This window comes from Mus caroli, chromosome 6, assembly GCF_900094665.2.
Source record: "Mus caroli chromosome 6, CAROLI_EIJ_v1.1, whole genome shotgun sequence".
In the NCBI taxonomy this organism is placed as follows: domain Eukaryota; kingdom Metazoa; phylum Chordata; class Mammalia; order Rodentia; family Muridae; genus Mus; species Mus caroli.
In genome coordinates this window covers 13,624,042-13,634,780 of record NC_034575.1, presented here as the reverse complement: position 1 = coordinate 13,634,780, position 10,739 = coordinate 13,624,042, and the positions used below count along the sequence as shown (strand labels likewise).

The 10,739-nt window shown below is 45.5% G+C and overlaps 1 protein-coding gene across 1 annotated transcript in view; it reads left to right on the top strand.

Moving 5' to 3' along the window:
- The first annotated feature begins 2,255 nt into the window (after window positions 1-2,255).
- The window catches only part of Wnt2 (Wnt family member 2), a 41,512-nt gene continuing 33,028 nt past the window's right edge, over window positions 2,256-10,739 (top strand). Inside the window, exons 1-3 of the mRNA XM_021164957.1 lie at window positions 2,256-2,636; window positions 4,713-4,939; window positions 9,538-9,815. Coding sequence (XP_021020616.1) covers window positions 2,554-2,636; window positions 4,713-4,939; window positions 9,538-9,815 — 588 coding nt within the window. The 5' untranslated portion in view covers window positions 2,256-2,553. The remainder of the gene's footprint in view (window positions 2,637-4,712; window positions 4,940-9,537; window positions 9,816-10,739) is intronic.

Sequence of the window (10,739 nt, the reverse complement as noted above, 5' to 3'; positions counted from 1 at the left end):
TTCCTCCTGCTTGCCGTGAACATTTTTTCCAACTACCTGTCCAAGGGCATTTAAGAGACTAGATGCTTAAGACACGAGAGGCAGGAGCCTCTCAGTAGGAAGAGATGCTGTATGGGACTATGTAATGGGTCATCAGTGGCTAGGGGTGGAGTAGGGAGAGAAGTGGAATCACAGATCTGGAAGAGACCAGTCATCTGGTCCAGACTGCCTCCAGACAGGTCAGAAGGGGTGTTTGGGTGGGCCTTTTTGCACATCTGGGTTTAGCCTTTCTTGAACTTTTTTAGCCTTTTGCCTTTGACCAAAACTGATCTGTACTCAGCAAGGCATGTGGCGCTTCCTCGTGAAGCTCTTTGGGGAGAATTTAATTGGCTCTAAGAATGGTCCATCCCTTTTCTAGGAGGCCTGTTTCAGGTTTAGGTCATTCCATTGGCCTCACCATCCACTGAAGGGCAGGTCTCCTGGCCATATAATTCCCTGGGCGGAGAGGAAGGGATCCTAAACTATGGTCACACTCTATGTGTTTCTAACAGCCCTTGAGCTGTGAGGACAGGACGTGCTGGGACGGGTGGGACTTGTGAGCTGGAGTTTCAAAAGTGGTTAACGTTTTCATTGTCCACAGTTGAAGCATGTAACCTGCCTACCTTCCCCTAAAATCGCATCTATTGCCTGGTTTCAGTTACTGCTAGAAGTGAAACTTCAGGACTTCAACAAACTTAGGAGAATGGCGGCAGCGGGTGAAGATAAGTTTTAGCTCTTTTCTCTGCTTCCTTCAGGAAGAAGCTGGTGACCATAAATTGAGGTGCAGGAGGTAATGCTGTTGGGAGCGATCCCGGCCCTCCCCAGTCAGCGCGCGCTCCTACTCAGAGCCTAGCTCACCCCCTCCCTCGCCCAGCGAAGACGAAGCAGAACTTCCCCTGGGTCGCAGCCCAGTGATATGGAGCAGCTCTGGCGCGGAGCCCTGCTCTTCCCGAGTCGTGGGTGGCGCGGTGCTTGTTTCCCTCTCCTCCCTTTCCGGACCCAAAAGGGGATGTATCTGGGTCAGCCTGGGAGGGGCCGGACCTGCCATGGACAGCGAGGGGGAAGGGGGTGGCGATGACAGCATCTTTCAGGTTTTTGGCATCTCTGGGCTGTGCCTCGTCCAGCCTCTCACCGCTTGCTTGCTCGGTGCTGGGCCATAGCTGACGTTCTGGCGAATCCTGGCCCAAGAGGTGGAAGATGCGGATGGGGTGGGGAGTACCGTTATCCTTCCTATCCGCGTGCCTGCTCTATATACAATGACCATACAACCCCTTCATACTCCCCATTCCCCCGGGCACACTCCTGGGTAGTGGGGTGGGGGGCGCCCCAGGAAAAGAGCAATGGAACAGTTCAAGGTCGCTGTAAGTTCCTGGTCTGTCCTTTCCGGTGATAAACCACAAGGCTTCGAGCCAGTTGCTGTTCAAGATGCTCCACCCTTGGGCCCAAGCCCCATCTCTACTCTGTAGGGACCCAGGTCCGAGGTCCCGCGTCACTGTATTTTCACTGTACTTCAGCCAGACGCACAGGTTGGACACCCTGCCTGGAGAGATGCAGTCCAAGCCAGGGAGCAGATAGATACCTGACTGCCTATGAGCCCCTCTGTCATCTATTGCACTCCCTCAACAGCGTAAGGAGGAGCTGTGTGTGCGTAAAAGCCGCATCTTCCCAAGGGCGCTTAGACTGAAACTGTTGCTTGAGATCTCCTGGGTCCCAGCCCCTCTCCCCTACTCCCTTCATGTATGGCACACAGGATCGGGGCCATAGGTCTTCATTTTCGGGGCCTAGGCTTTCCTTCTCAACCTAGTCAGACACTGAGTGGTCAGACATGGCAGATCCCAGTTCCCATGAGTATCTCCCAGCGCTCAAAGCAATGAGTTGGAAATCATTTTTGGTTTCTTTTATCCTGTGGGCAATTATCTCCTCACCCCGCCCATCCCTTACACACGATCTTGCTCGATCAGGGACTTCAGTTTAGCAGAAACTGTTAGCCTTGACAAAGTGGAGCCTAGGTTCCGGTGGTGGCCCTAACATACTGTGTATTTGGCTAGGAACTTCTCAAAAGGTGCTTTTGCCTCTATGTTGTTCCGGGCCACTCCGAGGTTTGTCCACCTCCTCTGCCCCTCCTAACCCGGAGATAGCTCTTGCCATCGTTTCTTCCACTCCTCAATAAAACCCAGTGCCCCCTACGCCCCCGCCCGGCGTAGGCGCCCCCTTCTTTAGCTGCGCCTGGAGAGGAACAGAAAGGACAGGGTGCGCGGGAGGCAAGCAGAGCTCGGGGCTGCCTGCGCTCGCAGTGCTTGGGGAATTGGCTGTGGGCGAGGCGGCCCGGGCTGCCCTTTATCGCTCGCTGGGCTCGTCTTTTGAAACTTTATCAGTGAGTCTCACCACTAGCCGCAGACGCGAGCGGCGGGGGGGCGGGGGCGCAGAGGCGCCGGCAGCCGTGACGAGGCGCTCCCGGAGCTGAGCGCTTCTGCTCCGGGCACGCATGGCGCCCGCACACGGAGTCTGACCTGATGTAGACGCAAGGGGGTTAATATGAACGTCCCTCTCGGTGGAATCTGGCTCTGGCTCCCTCTGCTCTTGACCTGGCTCACCCCTGAGGTCAGCTCTTCATGGTGGTAAGTCCCCGCATATGGGCGCGGTGCTGATGGATTTTTGGAGATGGGAGTGGGGACCCTACTGGTCGTAGAGACCCTCCCTGGCTGATTCCCAGTCCAGGCAGTTGTGGATTCTGGACCAACCATGTCTTATCACAGCATCCTAAGCTGAGCCCCTTTGCTTTTCTCAAAAACCCATTTTTGCTTTGACAACTCCAAAACAATTCACATGCCCCACAAATGAGGGATTTAATGTTCGGTTGTTTGGAGCCAGATGAGTGACAGCAAAAGCAGCCAATACCTTATTCCACTGAGAAATGTGCTAGCCTGAGCTGTAACTTCTAGCAGTGTGTGTGTGTGTGTGTGTGTGTGTGTGTGTGTGTGTGTGTGTGAATTCACCTTGAAAACTACAACTGCCACCCCCCACACCCACGACTTCAAAAACTGCCTCAAGAGAACTCAGTCCAGGCTGTTGGAGTTGTAGAACCTTAAGCCTGTGATTTTGTATTCTTTCCCGGCCTTCCGCATTCCTCGTGCTTCACCCTAGTGAACCAGCCTCCAGGTAAAGACTATTGCCTAGATGTAAAGCTACTGGGACTGAGGTGCCCATTATGCTACCCTGCTCAAAACTGTCTCCCTAAAGTGTAACTGCTGCTGTCTCTATATGCGGATATGTGATTTACTATGCGTACACTCTGCCAATCTAGAAATCGCCTCCATCTCTCAACTTTCTGACTTGGAAAAGAGATGGAGTTCTGAGCTCTGAGACTTTCTTGTACATAAAGTTCCAGATCAGATATTAAAGTATTCTGATAACAATTCAGAAAGATTGGCTACACACACACACATACACACACACTCGCGCGCTTTTGTGTGTGACAACGGTAAGGATCTTAACCAAATACAGTACAGGACAAAATCAATGGACTATTTAGATTCCAGAGTCCCTGAGAGAAACAGGAAAGCCCTGATGGTAAGAGGGGGTGGGGGGTCAGCTCCTTTCTAAGCTCGTTGAACAGGAAGGCCTTTAGGCTTCACCTTGCTGACACAGGATAAAAGATTGACTTATCAGACTGATCATTTTTCAATAAAATGATTATTTCTGTTTCCACGTGTGTATAAACATTATTTACCGCTGGGCATTTTGTCACACTGTCTCTCAGCTGTCACTTAAATATATTTTTTTGAGTCACAGCTGCAATGATTTTATGATTATATAAAAAATGGGAATGCAAAAAAAAGATATTCTCCTTATTTGGTCACTTTCAAAAGATACCTATGGCAACTTGGGTTGTATAAAAGGTACCTTTCTAAACCTCTCACAACGAATGGAGAACATCTGCCTAGAGATGATGATGTAATTTTTTTTGTTAAAGTTTCTTTTCAAAAAATACTTTATGGAGCTATAATGCTGATTTTTTTTCAAATATTTAGTGCTGGTGATAACAATAGAAAAGATTTTTTTTCTCCCCAAAAGTTTCTATAAATGCCAAAAAAAAAAGAGAGAGAGAGAGAGAGCCAGAAAAGGAAACCATTTTGAGGTTTGTTTTTTTTTTTTTAAATATGGAAAGGACATTATGTTTGTAAGAAGAATGTAGCATTAGATCCCAGCAGGTGCTAAGAGGATACATGCTGGCAGGGTTTGAAGACATTTAGGATCAACAAATGGGAGTGAGGAACTTCTAAAGATCAGCTTCCCCCAAAGCCAAAGACAGACATATGGCTTCACTGAAAGCAATGTCTTTGAAATTCTCTCTGTGTTCTCCCAAACACAGAGAGATGTGTTGCCCCACCCCCTTCAAGCCCCCATTTTCACAATGCTACTGTCTCTGCCTCCCTGTCCAAGGCATCATTTGGTGGCCCCAGCTCTGGGAGATAATCGTCCACTGTATTGGAGGGTAGCTTTGACCCCGTCATTGGCCGTGCTCCCCTTGCCTGTTTCTGCACTGAATGACAATCAAATAACCCCTGCCTTCTAATGTTACCAGGGAATAAGCAATTCATCCTCAAATAGTGCTGTAGGGCTAATCTCCCGGGGAGCACCACGTCTGGCCCGTCTGTTAACATCAACTTTGCCTTCCTGTTGGTCTCTTCCAGGTACATGAGAGCTACAGGTGGCTCCTCCAGGGTGATGTGTGACAATGTGCCAGGCCTGGTGAGCCGGCAGCGTCAGCTGTGCCACCGACACCCAGATGTGATGCGTGCCATTGGCCTGGGTGTGGCTGAGTGGACTGCAGAGTGCCAGCACCAGTTCCGCCAGCATCGCTGGAACTGCAACACCCTGGACAGAGATCACAGCCTCTTTGGCCGGGTCCTCCTCCGAAGTGAGTCTCCTTCTCCTGGCCCTCCCTGCACCTGTACTCAAAGCCGCCCCCCCACCCCCCCACTTCTTAATGGCACTCTGTTCAGTATTTTCCGTAGAATGTAAATTCCACAAGGGCAGGGACTAGCCTGTACTATTTGTACTCTGATTGGTGCCCGTGTGGTGTAGGTCCCATTCATTTGTTACGAAGACTGACTAGGTAAACTTGTAGCGAGAACCTATTATTGCTTTTCCAGCTACATTTTAGACAGTAAAAATATTTATGAAAGAGGACTAACGATTTTAAATATGGAGATTTCTACTTCTCTTGGAGACTTAACATTTTCTTAATTAGGTAATTAAGAGTCATTAAGTGTCTGGATATCAAAAGAAAATTAAAGCTAGTGATCTATTAGCATATAATCGAGAAAATGAATTAAAATCAATTTTTACTTTGAAGTAATACTCGTCCACTCAACTGGTGAGAGAGAAGCCTTCTACAAGAAATAACCCTGCCCATTCGTTACTGGGAGATTAGACTAGAAATACAACGATTTACATGTAAACACAGAAACAGAAAACTTTACACTTGTTTTTGCCCACCCAAATCCCTCCCATTCCCAAGAAAATCATCCAGGCCGTGCACTTGGAAATGCTTAGCAGAGGGTGTTTCTGTCATGTCATCCACGTAGCCCTCGGGTTTTATGAGGCCAAATGCATAAATGAATGCCTCTAAAATCCCCCAAGGGCGTAGTCCTCTCACTCTTAAGAGTCTCCCTAAAGTTAATTTGTGTGATATTCTGCAATTTATTTCTCTCGTTTAAGAAATATACTCTTATGCATTCTTTTTAGAGTTTCGATATGACATCGCAAATTTTTGAAAGGGTAATAGCAAATGTCAGCCTCGTGGAATTTTAAGACTTCTCCTAGGGTAGTTCACCAGTAAATCAATTAGTGCTGGACCTTGTCAATGAAAATTTGCAAATGCCCATGGCAATTCACCATAGACTCTATTGGTTGTAGGTTTTTACTCATTAAAATAGATCAATACTTTCTAGTTTAACTTTGTGAGGCTTCTCATTTATACAAGGTTAACCTGTAGATCCGTGAATTCCTTTGCTTATGGAGGGGTACAAAAAAACAGCCTTGAGATCACAGATGAAAGGAAGCAATTTAAATTTTTAAAATGTATTATTAGTACTGGGCAGGGTTGGGGCATATGGAGGGGAGGAGACAGGGCTCAGGATTTAGTTCTTGCTTTTCACTGATGGTTCTATAGAGTCAACTCAGCCCTTTCTTGCTGAGCCATAATGCTGACCTAAGAGGTACCAGCTTCAATAAATGATCCAAAAGATGGCACCTCCCCCAAAGCTGAGGATTCATTCATAGAATACTTTACAGGGTTACTCCGAGAGAAGAGATGGTACCAGAAGAACACTGAGCAAACTGACTTAGTCTGAGGCCTCGGGTAAAGAAGGGATTCCAGCTGGGACTTCCTAGAGCTGATACTGAGCACTTTCTGGGATGCTCAAAGCTTAAAAGCCTCACACCACACGATTTCTTCCCACCCTTCACAGAAAGCCAACTTCTTTCCAGACATCTCTGTAGATCCCAGAGACTGTCAGTGATGATTCTGGTTTGGTTTGCAGAGGGGCTGAATTTGGGCTACCAGCCTGGAAATAATCATGAAATTCCAATGAAGTGATCCAAAGACTTGTTACAGTTAATTACTGAGAGGGAAATTTCAATCTAGGGTTGTGAAGAATTCTCTCTGTTACAAACCTAGATGTACCTTTTGATGATCAGGGAAGATAAGATGAAAGGTAGATTGATGGAGGGAGGTAATCATTGCTACTAAAACCCCCCATGATTACAGGGAAGTAGAGAATGCTGGCCACATGTGCCCAGGAGTTCCAGAGTAAAACAGAATAACTTCTTTAAACATTTGGAATTTATTCTTTCACAGGTAGAGGGAAAACCCAAACAGTCTTTTAAGTAGATACTCTGAAATTCTAGAATAGGTTTAAAAACAAAGGGAGATTGGAGTTCATCCTTGCAAGTTTCAAGAGGAAAAGACAAAAGGAAAACAAGACAGTAGATAGAAGATAAAAAAAAAAAGTGGTTTTGTTTTTGTTGTTTGTTTGTTTTTTAAGGGTTAGCCATGACCCTCAAGAAACTCTAGTTCAGGGCTTTATCGTCCCAGGTAAAATCCTCCCAAATGAAGCAAACCCTGCCTGCCCACCCAGTTGACATTGCTGATTCATCACAATCCTAAAAAGGACAGAAGTTTCAACAGTAGCACACCAGGAAGCATTCATATCAGCATTTAGATTAGGATTTAATTTCAATTGTGATGACCTGAAAACGAATCGGTTTTTCTAAGAAGCCCATGATCAAATTTTGTTTTGTTATGAAGCCAGCTCTTGCAATGTGCTACTATTTCACACATAACACTTTAGTGAATCATCTAAAACACTTAATTGAAAACATCTCAAATCGATATCTACATGTTACCGCAACATCTGGAGGCAAAACAAAAAAGTCATGTGCAACATTTTTATTTAAGTAAATATTATTAAGGAATGTGTTTGACTAATAACAAATAATAAAATTTCCTTTGGAATTTTTTTTTTAGAATTATAGAAAACTACTGGTTTATTTGGATGAGTCAACAAGTCACTGTGATTGTTTACCAGTTACAGGGGGATGATTTTGCATCTCAAAAACCTCTCTAGTGCTTTCAAAATACGTGTGTCCCTAACACACTATGATCCACATCTTCTGTGCTTTTCCTCACTTAACAAAATTTCTCACTCGAACTCTAAGACAAGTGGTAAATACATTAAGTGTGTATGATTATTTCTCATGTATGCTATCTATAAATATGGATATTGGATTACAAATCCCGAGCTTGACTTTCAATGATGAAACAGACAACTATCAGCAATGACTGTTTCAAAATGATAAGAATGAAAATATAGTGAAGGTATTATTTCTCTAAAAGCCAGCAGGTAAAATTAAGCCAGATTAGTCACCACCTCTCAGTGTTCTTTTTCACCCATGTTTGAGTCTTACCGCATTAGCTGGGACTTATGAGCCCACAGACCTTGAGACCAGAGTCTCAACGGCATAACTTGCTACCTGAGGCAAATCTCCATCTAAGTGATTATCCCTAGAAATAATAGTCCACCTTTTTGATGGGCTAGAGATTTGGAGAGAGAGACTCCTGGATAGCTGAGGTAAGTGCCATTTAACATTGTGTAGATTTTTAATAAAGAGACGAGCAAAGCACATCTTGCAAGGGATGCACAGTAAGCTGTAGCAGTGAGTGGCACATGGAAATGAGCAAGGCTTCCATGCGGAAAAGTAGGCTGTTCTCCCAGCTGTGTGGTTCAAAAAGTCACACTGGTCTTGACAGATTGAATTGCCAAACGCTTCTCTGCTTTCTGCCTTGCCTTGGCATTCGCTCGCCCGGCTTCTATTTTGATTGTTAATATATTTGCTGCAGCAACCATTAATAAAAGGCCATGCTAGTAACAATGAAATACAGTTCCACTTGAAAAATGAGGTGCACCCAGACCCTAAAGAGCCTTATATCTGTCACTCCACCACAACACCGTGTTATGAGTTACTACAGATTATTAAAATAATTTAATGTAGTTATTGCACTGAAATATGTCCCTCTCAGCCTGTAAGTGAAAGTACGCTGCTCTCTAATAAAGAACAAGTCTAAGAAAGCCCCCAAAGGGTTCTTGCCCAAGTCTAATTATAGGCGGTAAATTTGTTTCCTTCCAGAAAAACCAAAGCAAAAGCTTTTCACTGTCTCTGACCCGATACCAATGATTAGTGCAGGTGTTCCAGAGGAAAGGAAAATCACCCCAGTAGTTAGACACAGTGGGCAACTCAAGGATATTGCGTATCGCCTTCAACAATCTTTCAATTACTCCTGAAAGCTGATGGCAAGCCAGCTGTCCAGTGTTCCTGCCAGGGGCTGGCGGCTGACTGAACTCTCTTCCCACCCTAGCCCCAATATTTCCTAGATTTCAGCAGTCCGTTGCCTGTAAGTTAAACTTGCCTTCGTGTCCTCAATAATGCCTCAAGGTTTGGGAGTGCATTTGTTTGTTGTGGCCTTCAACTTTTAGGTTCAAGCAGTCTTTCACCCCATCCTCTAGAGTAGCCAAGACTACAATCACATCCAATAATGTCCGTCTTGACAGTTTTTCCCCCAAGCTGTGCTATCATGACTTCTAAATGTTACGATGGAATGAATGATAGAACTGTAGAATTCAGAAGGTTTTACAGATGGAGAAACTAAGGTGGCTGGCACCCGATCTGCTCTTCTGTGACATCTAGAGTTTGGGGGTAAAGGTGGTTTGCTGAAACTAGGAGCAAGGCTATCTTTTATCTTTTCTATTCTGTATTAAGAAAGAGTTGACCAATAGACATTTCAATGGACTAAATCCTCCACTAGAAGAAAAGGATTCATATTAAAGAAACCGCCTGGAATCTAGCAAAGAACCTTAGGCGGTGAAATACCAAGCAATTCGCCATAGGAAAGCTATGCAGGACACTTGGAGAGACGCTCTCTGACCGCTTTTAAGAAAGGCATTTTTGTTTCAGGTAGTCGGGAATCGGCCTTTGTTTACGCCATCTCTTCAGCTGGCGTTGTATTTGCCATCACCAGGGCCTGTAGCCAAGGAGAATTAAAGTCCTGCTCCTGTGATCCAAAGAAGAAAGGAAGTGCCAAGGACAGCAAAGGCACCTTTGACTGGGGTGGCTGCAGTGACAATATTGACTACGGGATCAAGTTTGCCCGTGCCTTTGTAGATGCCAAGGAGAGGAAAGGCAAGGATGCCAGAGCCCTGATGAACCTTCACAACAACAGAGCTGGAAGGAAGGTATGGCCTGCTACCCTGCTCAGCTGAGGACCCTGTGCTCTCGTGACTCACTGAGACAGAGCTTCTCTTAAGATCTCTTAGTTGATTAAATGCTGTGCAATCAGAGCTTCCCACTGACTCTCTGACCCAGGACCACTTGTTTTAAAGAATACCACCAATTGGGCTGAGACGCCCACCCAGGCCCCACCTTCTTTCCCACAGCCATGCTCAAGAAGTCTACCCATTGTTTTGAGCAGTGTACTGAGTCAAGTATCTTATGGTCCTTCTGGATAGTGTAGCATCCAGGCAAGAGGTGCCACCTGCCAGTTTGTTCATCCCGTATAGCAATAGCATCTTGAATACTTGAGCATTGATACCAATCTTATCTTCTCTCAGATACTCCATGAAAACAATTCACCAGACATGATGGGCTGAATTCTCCTAAATTCAGGGGTACTCTCTTTTGGAGCCAATTTTAAAACTAGCTTTAAAGCCTCCTTGTTTTGTACTGGCTGAGTAAGAGAACTAAAGAAACACCCTATCCTTTCATACTGATGAACCTCATAGTCTACAGAAGTCTAGTCTTCAGTCACTTTCAAAGACCTGTTTGGTGGATGAGGGAACTGAAGTCCCCTGAGCACTCACCAAGAGTTGGTACAGAGCTCAGGGCTAGACCACAAGTTTAACTCCTGGGCCAGGGTAGTTCACCCTAGGTCTAAGCTGCTTCAATGTCTATGTTCAGATTTATGGATGAGGTAGGACTGTTTAGGTGGCAGCGTGGCAGGAATAACAGGAGAAACAAATATTGTTATCCGTGTCTTTGGACAGGAAGCAGAAACTGGATGAGATAAACAAATATTTGCTCTTAACCACTATAAGATAACCTAATTGAGCCGGGCGTGGTGGCTCACGCCTTTAATCCCAGCACTCCGGAGGCAGAGGCAG